Below are 15740 nucleotides of genomic sequence, written 5' to 3'. Positions count from 1 at the left end.
GGGTGCCTCAGGAAATGCGCAGTCATCCCAGTTCACAATACCCAGCGGCTGGACGCCCCCTTTTCATCTCGCCGCCTTCCCAGCCTGCCCTAATACTCCTTCCGTTGGAAGGGACGCTGACAATAAAGGTGTTTTGTTTTTACGGGTCCCTTCAGTAGGACTTTAATATTAGGCCCCTGGAGCCCTTGCCCTTATCTATGAAAAGGAGAGACCAAGGATATCAAAACACCAAACTCATTACCATCTGTAGATTCTACCCTTTAAGAAGGGGTAGAATGTGTGTCCCTTTGTGTTTCGAGGGCGGAAAATCTTTACGAGAACACAACTCTTCATCTTCCTCCCAAGGAGCAGCTGGTCAGTTCCAGCTGTTGACCTTGGGCTTGTGCTAATTGCGTTAGCGGCCCAATTCATAACCCACTAAAGAGGAGGGCTCCCTTTGAGCAAGGCATGGGAACAAAGAGGAGAGGAGTGGAGTAAGGGGAGACGAAGTTGGGAGCCCAGGAGACAGAACAGAAGGAGATCAGCAATTATCTTACAGGGAAGTGATGCTAGATTTTAACTTGTCAGGTTTAAGTGTACTTTTGCAATAGCGACTGAAAGGCCGTAGGAAAGGAATAGCAGCCAGTTAAAGAGATGCCATCAGAGGGATTAGGATCAAAAGTTGATGACAAAACTCTTATTCTAGAGTATTCTATCCCCTGATCCTCTGCTGAAGCAGGATCTCTAGACTGAGGGCCCCGTAATCATTTCAACTAACTCCCTAAATGATTCCTTTACACTGATGAAATCCTGGAATTGCATAGAAGGCCAATAGAGGAAAACGTTTAAATCCAAACATGTAGACTTACTTAGTCTTTGAACAAATTTATGAACGTAGAGAAAATCAGTACGAACATTTATTTTTAAATTCAAGGCATATATTTTAGATTGAATGGTTTGCTTCTTTCATTTTAATTACATGGGTTCATTTCCATTCATGGTCGTTATAAGGAGAATGCTACGTACACTCGGAACAAAGAAACTCACTACTATCTGAGTTGATTCCGGCTCACGGTGACCCTATAAGACAGAGTAGAGCTGCCCTGTTGGGTTTGCATGGTTTTACGTCTTTACAGGGGTAGCGAGCAGCCAATAGGTTCAAATGGTGGACCCTGTGGTTAACAGCTAAATGTGTAACTCACTACACGACCAGAGGCCCTCGGATGCATAGTACAGCATCTTATTTAAACTAAGAAACAAGTCCCCCTTATTAGATGCCGTCAAAAAGACCCTCTGTGCCACAGAACAAACGCAGCCTGGTCCTTGGTCCACCTAAGGGTCATAAGGGTAACCATGAGGATGCCTTTTTGTGGATAAAGCATAGTGGTCACAGTAAAAGAGAGAAATTCAAAACATAGTACGTGGAAGGCCACTTTCTGAATTCCAAGTCCTCAGCCTAGCCACACACACTCGAAGCTGTGCCTGAAAACTGCACAGAGAACAGCCTCCTGGTCTAGCTTTTACTGCCATCAACTTGTATAGTGCGTGGTTACATTAGTTACGTTCTAGTAGAATTTGTTATTTCTTAGCACACAGTGTGACCGTAAAGAAACATGAGATTTACTTAAATTATGTGATTCTGTGGATTCATATAACTGGCATTTAACAATTGCTGTGCTCAAATCATCTTTTTTCTCCTATTTGATCTGTTCTCCTCACTAGGCTCCCAAAATGCTACTTATTTTATTCTCTTATCTTGAACAATATCCACTTTTGTGGCAGATACCCCTTCTCTCGATATCACCAGAAATTGTGATTTCTCTCCTTTCTCTCCACCCTGTTCAGGATCTTGAGGGGCAAGTTATTCTTTCCAAAATTCTCATTGTTTCTTACGCTATTATTGTAGCTGTTTATTATTGTTTGTATCCAGATCCTGGATAGCACTATGTAGCATAATCAATCTGAAAGGGGAAAAAAAGAGATAATAGTTTAATTTTTAAAATAGTCTTTAAAGAAGGCATTTTGAATACAACTAACTAATGTGTTTTGTGTTGGAGTGTTTTCTCTGTCACAAGAAAAACTTTGTTAATGACTATCTTATTAGAAAAACAGTAGGTCTAGAATTTTAGTTAGGCTGCAAAAGACATGGGAAATGGCATTGCCTAGCACCCCCTCCAAAGTAGTAAAATTAATGTAATAAGTACTTGCTGCCCTTTCACATTGTGAAACACTTTTGTTTGGTTCTGTGAAGGATGCAAAGATAAGCAGGTTTGCCAAATTGGATTTACCATCTAACAAAGAAAATTTAACATCTAATATGATTTTACCATATGACAGAGGGTAGTAAATTCTGAAACCCACATGGAATAGAAGCATTTAAATTAGCATCAGTTCTATAATATGATTGTACTACTATAATTATTTGCCATATTTTGTTTTCGAAGGATGCCAAATTACCTACATTAAAAAATGTTTTGGTAGATATATAGAAAGCATTCAACATTTATTGTTGGCAAAAAGAACATTTAAATATTATTTCAGAATGAAAATGCCAGTTGAGTATCTTAAGTATATTAATGATTTTTCCGATCCTCATGAACTATCAAGAATAAAATATGGCTATTTTAATCACATTGAACTTAGACTTTTAAAACATACTCATTTAATTTTTTTAAATATAAGGGTCAAATAATCATTTAAAGCAGGTTAAATGTGTACCCTAAATTATTTTGATGCTAGAATAAAATATTTTCTCTTATCTTGAAAATTATTTGTATATAACATATAATTTAAAATGCCTATATCTTTTGAAATGCCAAGAAAAGGCCTAAGTTTTCCCTATCAATTAAGAATCTCACTTTAGATTTTATAAACAGCTTCAGAGGGCTATGAAGATATCATAAAGATTTTATAAATGTTTATGTAATGTCAGTACTATTTTAAATCATTCCTAAGTGAGCTGTTGAATACAAGAGAATCTTAATAAGATCATTAAAATATATAACCTAATTCATATAATAGCTTAATTATTATATAATAAACAGAAAGAATGTTTTGCTGGTAATTTCTGTTTTATCAGAAAACATGATTTTCACTTCAAAAGGACTTCTGCATATCAGTGGGCAAGTGCTAAGGAAAGAATTTGAATAATTTGAATAATTTGAACATTTGCATTTACTTAACATCACACCTCATCTCATAGTTATCAAGATGATAAAACCTGTTATCTATTTAAACCAAGCAAAAAGCAAAAAGCAAAACAGCTCTACTTTTAGTAAACCCATATAGCCTAGTTCCAATAATTCATAGGATTTAAGTTGAAATTTTAGCTTGTCTTTGCATGCTCATTTTGAAATTGTTTTGTTTTAAGATTAAAAGCATTCACAGGAATATGCGTACGGATCCAAGTAATGTATTAATACAAGAAAACAACAAACCTTTTGTTACTAAAATTGATTTTATCTATAGACTGAAAAAATAAAGGGAAGTTTAGAGGAAATGATCCCTATTGGGTAAAAAGAATTATCTCCATTTTCAATAGAAAAAGTCCAGGCTAAATGAATTAAGCAGTGAACATTTCTCCAGTGAAATTTTGATTGTGAACAGAGGAAAAACATTGGGTAGGGAAAAGTTTATCCCTAAATATTCAAATATTTAAATGGCACAGTTTATGTAATCTGCTAAAATCCATAGACAACTTTCTATTCTGATTCAGTTAGTCGCCACTTTCAGTTTTAGTTTCAATTGCCTGCTAAATGTGATGAGAAAATACGTTAAGATTATAGGGATGACTTCCTTATATGAGAGATTCCATATCAATATGAACATAATGTGGTCTATAAAAACAGTGTTGAATGAAATCAAAGAAGCTCTTTTTAACCTTTAAACTGAATGCTTTTTCCAGGCTTGCACACTGGAATGTGAAGGAAAACTGCCTTCTCTGAGGACCTGGGAAGCTTGCAAGGAGTTACTGCAGCTGTCCAAACTGGAGCTTTCCCAAGATGACACCAACATGGTCCGAGCGAATGGCAAACAGGAGGAGAGTCATTTGCTAGCCAAGAAATATGGGGGCTTCATGAAAAGGTATGGAGGTTTCATGAAGAAAATGGATGAGCTTTATCCTGTGGAACCTGAGGAAGAGGCAAATGAAGGGGAAACCCTTGCCAAGCGATATGGGGGCTTCATGAAGAAAGATGCCGAGGACGACACACTGGCCAACTCCTCAAATCTGCTGCGAGAACTGCTGGGAACAGGGGATAGCCAAGAGGGTGGCTCCCATCACGATGCCAATGATAACAATGAAGAAGTGAGCAAGAGATACGGAGGGTTCATGAGAGGCCTGAAAAGAAGCCCTCCACTGACAGATGAAGTCAAAGAGCTGCAGAAGCGCTATGGGGGCTTTATGAGACGGGTGGGCCGTCCTGAGTGGTGGATGGACTACCAGAAGCGGTACGGGGGCTTCCTAAAGCGTTTTGCAGATTCTCTGCCTTCTGATGAAGAAGGTGAGAGTTACTCAAAAGAAGTTCCTGAAGTGGAAAAAAGATATGGAGGGTTTATGAAATTTTAGTATTCTTTCTCCTCCGTGGCCCCAGGCTCTAGCAAGCCTTCCTCTATCCCTTTGAAAGGCTGCTTGGTTGGTTGTGTTTGATTGTCTTGTCTTGCTTGCAGCATAACTTGATTGTCTGCCTAACTAGATGACCGGTAGGCTGCCACTTCGGGGGTCTATGTTATTTTTAGAGATGTTAAGATCAGTATTGGACTATTGCAGCTTATGCTTATGTGAGTTTTGTTACCTTGTCCTTTGTTTTGACAAAATATCAATAACTGCTACTTGTATATAGCTATAATAAACCCACTACCCCTACTGCATAATGTTCTGATGAGCCTTTTCTTTTCTAAGATCTTCAATCAAGTTTGGGTTTCCTTAGAAAATCCTAGACTCAGACACAGAAAAATCATCTGCTTTTGCAGAGCACAACTGAGCTCCTTTGCTTCCAACCAGTGAGATCACAAACACATTTAATAAGGTTTCATATGGCAAATTGAAACTGAAAACACATTTAATGAAGTTTCAAGTATAAAATATTAATTAAGTTTCATGTATACCAAACCTTTGGTGAGTAAAACTCTTGGAGCAAAATAGAATATCATGCTTATTTCTGGGAATCAGATACCTGAAGTGAAACCAAAGCTTAAAAGGGAATTAGCTTTCCCTTTCTGTATAAAAAAAAAACCCAAAACACCCTGCATTCCCATTCACATGCATATCTCTTCTTCAGCAAAGTGTTTTAGAAAACAGAAGATAGTTTATATCCATCTTGCAAGTAAAAAAAAAAAAAATGGAGCTCAGAAAGGTTTAGTGGTGATCATAAAGTGGTCCAGCAATTAGAGACTATAAATAAAATTAAAACCCTAAGCTTTTTCTTCCTAGTCAATGTCTTTTCCACTCTAATTTTGAACCTCTCATAGAGATCATCACAAAGAACTAAAAGAAGGTGTTCATTCTGTGAAACCAGGCATTAGGAATAGTTCTCCAAGACCCAACGAACAGCTAATAAGTGAATTATGAAATTATGTGACCAGATAATAAGGAAAGGTCTCATAAGAGACTTTTATGGGTAATATGAGATTTGTAAGTCAAATCAGTATTATGTGGAATTACAATGCTGCCTACACATGCATAGAAACTGGCTCAGCAGTTGTACTGAGACCCTGCCTGAGGACTATGTAGGTACCCCTGTGCCCACATAACTCCCATGCTGTCAGGCTAGAAACTGATACCACCATTAGAATTTTATTTCTTAAGGCTTAAAAGCTTTGATATTTTCAGGGATTCCCTATGAGTTCTGAGCAGCATTTACTTAGAGTCATCTGGGATGCTCATATACAGATACTTTCATTCAGACTGTAGACTTCAATGTGTGCTCCTTACACATGCCTGGGTTTCATAAATGTGGAGAGGAGAGGGTGCGCTGACTGTCCCTGTAGATTTAAGAGGCTTTTCCAAGCAAACAAAAGTATGCTGTTGAGTATTCTCCACATTAGCTGCAGGGGGCGCTGCTTCTCCATCTGTGCCTTTTCTCAGTAAATGAAAAAAACTCAAAAACTGGCATCAAGTCATTGCTGACTCATAGTGACCCCTTGGGGGGTTTCTGGGACTGTAAACTGTTCATGGGAGTAGATAGCCCAGTCTTTCTCCTGTGGAGCTACTGTTAGTTTTGAACTTCTGATTCTGAGGATTGCACATAACCACTACGCCACAAGAGCTCCCTTCTCAATAAATGGGCTCCCTCCAAATCTCATTTCCATTCATGTGGGCTTTACCCAAGTCCATCTCAAAGCCTGAATTCTCATCTTTGTTCCTTCTGAGAGTTAAATACATGGCAATCCTGGGCCAGGCTGACTGACTTGCAATCCAGCTCCACTATCTACCAACTGTGTAAACTGAATTGCCCTCTGCCTTAGTGTTCTCTGCACCTACATTGTGGTAGCAGTGGTATGTGCCATCAAGTCGATTCCAACTCACAGCAACCCTTAGGGCTTCCTATGATGTACAAGCCCTGCTGGTTTGGTGGTTATGTGTTGGGCTGCTAACTGCAAGGTCAGCAGTTTGAAACCACCAGTTGCGTTGGGGAAGACAGACAAGACCTTCTACTCCTGTAAAAAGTTACTCTCAGAACCCACATGGGGTAGTTCCACCCTGTCCTATAGAGTTGCGACAAGTCAAGGTCACTTGGCGGCAGTGAGTTCAGTGTTTTGGAATCTTTATGGAAGTTGATCACCAAGTTTTTGTTCTGGCAGTGCCGCTGATAGGTTCCAGCTGGAGACCTGTCCTTCAGCAGGCAGGCACTTAACCATGGCATCGCCAGATCACCATTCATACCTCATTCGTTCACAAACTCTCTGCCATCGACTCAATTCTGACTCACGGCTACCATTTGGGACAGGATAGAACTGTCCCTGTGGGTTTCTGAGACTGTAACTCTTTACAGGAGAAGAAAGCCTCAACTTTCCTGCCAACCCCCTGGTGGTTCCATACCTCATTAGGTGGTCGTAATCAGGGAGTGCTTAAACCAGTTTAGCAGTGAGTCAGCACAAGGATTACTTACTACTGCTGCTTAGTGGCTTGTATGGGTTCTCGCACTCCCACTCCACTTTCCAGGATGTGTGTGTATGTGCCAAGCTCAATCCAGGTCTCAGTTTGATCATGGTAGAAGGTGGCCCCTAATGGTGGCATCCCCAGAGACAGAAACTATTTGTAGAGATTCTAATACTCATCTTCATATTCTCTCTTTTAGACAAATATGCAAGACCTCTGTAATAAAAAAATAGTTATGAAAATGAAGTCCAAAATCCATTTGTAGGGTCCCCTCAAAAATCAAGTCTCTGGTGAATCCCATTTGACCTAGTCAAGGGATGTGAACAGCCTTGCTATCACACAAAGCACACTGTAAAGTTGATTGTGGCAAAAGTTGCTAGGTTAAAATGTAATACCTTATCTTCTGATCTCCCTTTTGACCCATTTTAGACTTGCTTCAGTTTTTAATATTTTCTGATTTCTGTTTTGTTTAGTTATTGCTGGATTTTTGTTTGTTTCCTGTTTGTGTCTTATCTGATTTTCTGTATATGACATCAAATATAGATCGATCTGTAGAGACGGGTTTGATAACTGCCTAGGGGCATGGCAGGAGAGGATGGGAGGGAAAGGTGAGCTAACAATGAGTACAAGATGAAAATGTTCTGAAGTTGAGTACACAAAGGTTCTTAAATAATTGCATGATTAAATTCTTTTGTTTGTGAAGTATATACCAATAGACAACTTTTGTCATTATGAAAATCACTGAGTTACAAATATGTCTTGTGAGAAGATGAGCAAAAAGGGTAAAAATGTCACTATAAATGTATGGGTTTTAGTTTTTAGCTTGAAAACAATATATTTAAAAATCGAGTTAATCAGTTCATTTAACAAATGAAAGAATCTAGACATGTAAACTATTTGGCAAAAGAATGTTTAGGTCCAAAAGTACAAAGCCCAACATGTTCGATCCCTAAAGAAAAGCAAGGAGACAATGCAGACTTGTGAAGACCAAGGAAAGGGCTTCCTTTGGGGTTTATTGTAAAGGAAATAGAAAATGATTTGGGGTTCAGAGCAGGTGAGTAACAAGTATGCCATTGTAGGTAAACTTCATTCTGCTTGCCATATATTGTTGTGTTAAGTGACAACGAGTCAGTTGCAACACACAGGGATGCTATGCACAACATAATGAAACAACACTGCCCAGTCCAGCACTATCTTGTCCAATGACTGAATACTACCTGACAACCACGGTGACAATCCATCTTGTTAAGACCCTTCATCTTTTTCATTGGTCCTCTAATACCAAGCATGCTGACATTTCCAGGAACTAATGTCTTCTGGCAATCTGTCCAAAATATGTAACCAAGAGTCTCACCATCTTTGCCTCTAAGCAGCATTCTAGTCCTACACTCTCCAAGACAGATTCCTTTGTTCTTTCAGTAGTCTGTGTTACTGTCAATATTCTTCTTCAGCACCACAATTCAAACACACTGATTCTTCTTCAGTCTTCCTTACTCAATGGTGAGCAGAGTAACATACACATTCTTCTCATTAAACTAAATCAAAATAAAATAAAGAAAACTAGACAAAACACACCTATATACAATCACCAAGCAAATACAGCTAAAACACCACTACAATGTCTCATAGACAACAGACAATCCCAGGTCACATGAAGAAACAAGACAATGGCTCCAGAAAGTGACAAAAATGCATAGCTACAAAACCATCCTAAAGAAGAAATAGCACTGAGATTATCTGATAAATATTTTTAATGATCTATTGTTAGTTTCAATTCGTTGAGAGAAAGTTTTTTTAAAATATACAAACTCAGAAAATAGAGACACTTCTATAGTAGAATTTAGAAAAATGTCACAAGAACATATTGACAATAGATGAAAAAGAAGAAACCATACAAAATCTGTGAATACGCTGAAAATGCAAAGGTGGAAAAATGAATTAATGGAAGACAGAAACAGCAAGATTGTTAGCAAATATACGAATATACCATTAGAGAAATAATCAGAAAAGAAAAGAACAACTCACACACGAAAAAGAAGCCAAAGAATTATGTGAGTTGAATTGGTGAATATTTTGTTGTGTATATTTTTGCCAAATTGAAAAAAATTGCATGAATAACAATGAGTATGAGGAAAAATAAAATGTTCTAAAATTGACTGTGGTAAAGATGGTATGACATTGCTCAATATGGTTGAACTATTGAATTGTGTGATATGTGGATGAAGTTCCAATAAACTCTTAAAATAAATTATGTGAGACACTTTCAAGAGCAATAACGTATATGTAACCAGAATTCCAGAACAGGAAGAGACATTTTTTTAAAAAGGAGACAGAGAAAATTGTTAAATGTTTCCCTAATGTCTTAACAGAAAATCAGATATGTATTCCAAAAGCCAATGAACCCTAAGCAGGATAGACCTCAAAAGAAAATCACCAAGACATATCATAATCAAACTTTCCAAAATTTAAGACTAAGAATTCTGAAAGTAGGTGGAGAAAAACGAAAAGTTACTTACAAAGGAGAAGCAATAAGACTAATATCTGGGAGACTTCCAGCAACACGGTGACTGAGTATCACACACCAGAGGGATTCGCAGAAATCAGCACAGAAGAGTCATTGAGTGGGAAATTACACACGGCCCAGTCACAGGAGGAGCATCATAAAGATAAGTAAGCACAGATCCACTATTTAAGGAGCTGCGGGCTTCGGACTTACCACTGTGGAGGCCAGCTAAGGCTTAATCTTAGATCTGCCACAGTCTTGGCCAGTGCCAGTCTCCTTTGGCCAGCACCAGGCCCTTCGGAAATCTAGCCCATCTTCCACTGTAAGGGAACTCACACCTACCCTCAAAGGTGCTCTAAGCAGTTGGAGGAAGTTGCACCCACCATTTGGAGTGCTCCAATTGGCTGGGGGAACTTCTGCCCACCTTCTGCAGTACTCCACATAGCTGGAGGAGCCCCTGCACATCCTCCACAGTCCCATATGGCTGAGAGAATTTCCTCCTGCCTACCATAGTGTCTCACACGGCCTAAGGCAGCTCTGACAACACTCTCCAGTGATCCGGAACCTCTGACTGACCTCAACAGTTATCTAGCTGACTAGCGCAATTCTTCCCACCATCTGTTGTGCTCTGCAACCAAAGCAGGCACATCCACCTGCCATTCGCAACACTCAAGTCTCAGCAGGAAACCCTGAATGCCCACTGAGGTGCCCCAGGCCACCATGGGCCACACCACCATGGCTCCCTATGAGATCATCCAGTGCAGCACCATTCTCGTGGATCCACAACCAGTGTCCCTTGAGATTACCATGCCATTTGCCTTCCAAATAACAGAATACTGGTTGGCTGGGAAAGAGTGAAACCATAGGATAAAGCAATAGCCCAACCCCACAGTGCAATTAGCTGCAGGCAGTTTTAAGAAGCATTCCAACGAGTCTCCCAAAGAGAGATCCCAGTGCACTATGACTCTCTAAAGAATGGTGCCGAGCTCCTCTAAAACAACACAGTGCAAACAGCAATCAGCTCCAGCTCCCTCAATAAAAAAATCAGAAGAAACAAAAGGCAATGCTGGAACAAGTCCTGAACCTAATGACGTGCATACAAGAAGCAGACATTGATTGGCCAGAGAAATAAATCTTCATAAGCTGCTTGGAGTCATACAGGATATGAAGGAAACAATAGAGAAAAAGGATGAAATTACAGAAGAGATAAAGGCCATACATCATAGGGAAATACAAGACCTAAGGGATGAAATAACAAAATCCAGTAGCAAATTAATACACTTCATCAACAGACTTGAGGAAGCAGAGAATTGCACCACTGACCTAGAGGATAACCAGGCAGACTTCAACAAATGGGAAAAGCATTCAAATAAAAATGAGAGAAGCTGACAAAAACCTGGGATCCATGTCTGCTGCTTTGAAGAAGAACAATATTAGAATAACTGGTCTAACTGAACAAGACACAACGAATAAGTCAAAAGCAAAAATACTAATGGTGTTCTTAAAAGAAAACTTTTCCATCTTAATGAATGAAAACCAGGCAACCATTCGGGAGGCCAAAAGAACACCAACTAGACTGAATCCCAAGAAGAAGTCACCAAGGCACATAATAGTTAAACTTTGAGGAAAAGGAAAAAATCATGAGAGCAGTTAGGAAAAAACAAGCAGTAACCTATAAAGGTACCCAAATAAGCATATGTTCATAGCTGTCACTGGACACTATGAAGGAGGGGAAAGAGTGGTGTAACATATTCCAAAAATTGAGGGAAATTAACACAAGCCCAAGAATATCCAGTCAAATTATCTAGCAAGATAGATTGAGAAGTAAGAGTCTTCCCAGATAAGAAAAAACTCAAAGAATACATTAAAAGAAACCCAGCCATACAAAAGATCCTTGCCGACCCAGTATGGGCAGAAGAATAGCACTCGCCCAGCACATATTAGAGACCCCCACCTAGAACAGCCCCACTCAGTGGGCAACAAAGAGAAAACAGCCTCCAAAATAGCATTGGCTCAAGGGTAGAAAAAGGCAAGAACAAAACACACACACAACACACTGAATATAAAGGGAGGTAAGAAAACACCCAACAAAAAAGGTACAGATGACATTACAGAGTCCACATACGGATGTGCTAACCTTGATAATCAATGGACTGAACTCAGGTATTAAAAGGCAGAAGCTAGCATACTGGCTTAAAAAACACAACCAATCAATCTCCTACAGGAGACACATCTCAAAATTACAGACAAAAATAGACTAAGAATCAAAGGCTGGAGTAAAATATACCAAGCAAATGGCAATTCAAAGAAAGCACGTGTTGCAATTCTAATCTCGGAAAAAATTGATCTCAAGGTGCAAACCATAACAAGAGATAAGGAGGGGGCACTATATAATGCTCAAGGGAAAAGTAGATCGAGAACCAGTGAACATAATAAATATATACGCACTCAATGAGAGACCCGCAAAATCCGTCAAACACTCCTAAAGATGAAAAAAGAAATTACAGTCTCAACAATTACAGTAGGTGACTTTACTACACCACTCTCTGAGAAAAATAAATCACAGGGAAAGAAGCTTAACAAGGAGACTACAGATCTAAACATTATGATTAGACTTGACCTGATAGATAATTTCAGAGCTCTCCACCCAAATGCAAAATAGATTCACATTCTTTTCAAGCCAATATGGCACATACTCGAAAATAGACCACATGCTGGAACACAAGTTGAATCTGTGTAAATTCAAGCACATAGAGATCATAAAGACTTCTCTCTTCAACCACTATGTCTCTAAGGATGGAAATCAACATAAGGACAATTAAGAAAATAAGGGCAAACAAGTGGAGGATGAAAAACTCTCTATTGCAAAAGGAATGAGTACTGACCTAGATCAGAAATGAAATTAGGAAGTTTCTAGAAACCAATGAGAATGAAAATATGACGTTCTTAATCCTTTGGGACATAACAAAGGCAGTAATCAGAGGAAGTTTGATAGCAGCACATGCGCACATGAAAAAGGAAGAGAGACTTATGGTTGATACACTGACACAAAATTTACAGCAATTAAAGCAGAATCAAAAGGACAATCCTACTAATAGCTAAAGAAAGAAATTTTAAAAATCAGGGCTGAGATTCATGAAAGGGAAAACAAGAAAACTATGGAAAAAATTAATGGAGATAAAAGTTGGTTCTTTGAAAGAATTAACAGAACCAACAGACTGCTGGCAAATCAAACCAAAGAAATGAAGGAATAAATTTCAATAGCAAGGATAAGGGATGAAATGGGGGACATTACAATGGGCCCTAATGAAATCAAAAGAATAATTACACAGTACTACTAGGGCCTGTATTCCAATGAATTCAACAACTTGGAAGACAGGGAAAAATACTGTATATGCCTGTGTATACGTTGATTTTTTTTCAGCATATTTTTAATGCAGTTTTTGTGGTGAAATTAGGTGCCTCAGCTGGTATTTGGGTCAGCTTATACTCGAGTATATACGGTACTTGGAAAAACAATCCCTCCCTAGACTATCCCCAAAGGAGTTCAAAATCTCAACAGACCCATAGCAATTGAAAAAAATAGACAAGGTTATCAAGGGACTATCAACAAAAAAATTCCCTGGGGCCAGATGGTTTCACAGGAGAATTCTACCAAGCATTCAGGGAAGAACTGACACAAATCCTACACAAACTCTTCCAAAATATAGAAAAGTCAACAAACTCACAAACTCTTTTTATGAAGCTAGTATAACTCTGATACCTAAACTGGGCAAGGATCCCACAAGAATTGAAAACTACAGATCAATATCGCTAATGAACATCAACGCAAAAATCCTTAACAAAATACTGGCCAACAGAATATAAAAGTTTGGTTAATTAGGTTAATCAATGAGGGAAAGGGGACACACTTGAGTCTTTGGTGCAGGGAATCCTTAGGCTATTGGAAATAGGGAAGGATACAAATACAGATGAGGCACAAGTTGACAAGTGGGGTATACTGAAGATAAAACACCTGTGTAGATTGAAAAAATTCACCAAGAGAGTAATGAGAGAGCCACAGACTGGGAAAACACCTTTAGCAATGACACATCAGACAAATGCCTTATTACTAAAATCTACAATACTCTGCTACCTTCCAAAAAGAAAAAAACTAACTGCCCAATTAGGAGGTGGGCAAAGGACCTGAACAGAAGTTGCACAAGGGCATAAATTTGCTCAGCCAATAAACATATGAGAAAATGTTCCTGATCATTAGCCATAAGAGAAATGCAAATTAAAACAACTATGAGATACCACTTAAAACTCTCAAAGATAGCCCAATTGAAAAAAATCAGAAAGTCACAAGTGTTGGAGGTCTGTGGAGAGATAGGAACTCTCATCCACTGCTGGTGGACCTGTAGATATGTACAGCCATTATGGAAATTGATTTGGCAATATCTAAAACAAATGAAAATCATATTACCATTCAACCCAGCAATCCACCTCCTGGGCAAATACCCCAAAGAGGAAAGAAACAAACCATGGCCAGACTGCTGTGCTCCAATGTCATTGTGGCACAGTTCACAATTGCAAGGATTTGGAAACAACCCAAATTTTGAACAATGGACAAATGGATTAAAAAACTGTGGTACATTGCCACATGGGAAGAATTGGAGGAAATAATGCTAAGTGAAGTAAGCCAAGCACATGAGTCTGCTGAGGTAAGCTTAAAAATGAAACAGGGGATAGGGGAAGAGCTACTATATACAAACATTCCTGGGGTGAGGTCTAGGTACTGTGGCAGGGGCCATACCCAATCCAGAGACACATATGGCAGCCAACTGAAAAGGAAGGGAAAAGAAAAAAAAAAGACATGGGTAGCTAGGGAACAGGGCATTAACCCACCCAAGGGCAGGTTGTTGTTTATATCTCCACAGGAGAGGGAGAGAGGGCCCAGACTTCAATGTGCTGTGCCAAGAAGTGAATTCAACATACCGTCATGAAGCAGCGAACCAATAGAGAGGTCTTCAGTGCCGGCTCCAATCCCAACTAAGTGGACACCTGCCCCCACCCCCAGAAGAATGCACTACAGAGGACAGCAGTGAAGCTACAGCTCAGGGAGAGGGCCACGTCCGATAAGAGCACACAGGAGCAGGTGAAGAAAGAAAGAGAGAAAGTGGAACACATCCTGGACCACCAAGCCTCAAGGACAATATTCCTGCTCAGAGCAGCCAATGCACAAAGAGGACCATGGGGTTAGCCCCAGTATGAGACACAACATCCCTCACTGACCCATAGCACTATGAGGGACAACACTAGAGGCACACAGTGTGGGAATTGTGCCCAATCTGATCCCACCAAACTGGGGTGAAATGCTAAGGGAGTGCAACAGAGCAGCAAGGAGAGCAAAGCAATGAAGTCCCTGTGGAATACCAAAAATAAACTTTGGGGTCAGGGCATGGCACCCCAGCAGACTCAGACCAGAAAACCCACCTAAAGGTCAACAAACAGACCTGGAGCTATTTATAGGCTTTTCTTTTTCTTTTTTTGGTGATTGGTTTCTGTTGTTGTTTTTTGGTTTTCTTTTGTTGTTTTGCTTTGCTTTGTTTTTGTGCTTATTCTTGTCTCTACATGACTATCTAAATAAGATAGGTGGGATAAACTATCTGGAGGAGAAAACAACAGGACCAACAGTTCCAGGGTGGACATGGGAGAGGGGAGGTTGGGAAAAGAAGTGGGTGTTAACAAACTCAGGGACAAGGGAACAAAAAGTGATCCAAATCGGTGGTGAGGAGGGTTTAGGAAGCCTGGTAGGGCTTAGTCAAGGGCAATGTAACCGAGAGGAATTACTGAAACACGAATGAAGGTCAAACATGATAGTGGGGCAAGAGGAAAGTAAAAGGAAATAGAGAAACTAATTAGGAGGCAAAGGGCATCTATAGAGGTCTAAATGCAGGCATGTACAAATGTAAATATATTTATATATAATGATAGGGAAATCGATCTATGTACCTATATTTATATGTTAAGTATCAAGATAGCAGATGGACATGGGGCCTCTACTCAAGTACTCCCTCAACCCAAGAACATTTCTTCTAATAACCTGGTGTTCCATGATGCTCACCTTCCCGACATGATCACTGAAGACAAAATGGGTGCATAAGCAAATGTGGTGAA

General features: G+C 39.4%; 1 protein-coding gene across 1 annotated transcript; it reads left to right on the top strand.

The window, feature by feature from the left end:
• The first annotated feature begins 14 nt into the window (after positions 1-14).
• On the top strand, positions 15-4848 carry PENK (proenkephalin). Its single transcript, XM_004697777.2, has 2 exons — positions 15-128; positions 3884-4848. Exons 1-2 carry the CDS (start codon positions 15-17, stop codon positions 4544-4546), a joined length of 777 nt encoding a protein of 258 aa, XP_004697834.1. The 3' UTR covers positions 4547-4848.
• Positions 4849-15740: the final 10892 nt, after the last annotated feature.

The sequence above is a fragment of the Echinops telfairi genome, unplaced genomic scaffold (genome assembly GCF_000313985.2).
Source record: "Echinops telfairi isolate 266 unplaced genomic scaffold, ASM31398v2 ScPeMD7_1;HRSCAF=3_0, whole genome shotgun sequence".
In the NCBI taxonomy this organism is placed as follows: domain Eukaryota; kingdom Metazoa; phylum Chordata; class Mammalia; order Afrosoricida; family Tenrecidae; genus Echinops; species Echinops telfairi.
The sequence above is the reverse complement of the archived record's forward strand: the minus strand, read 5'-3'. Positions and strand labels throughout refer to the sequence as shown.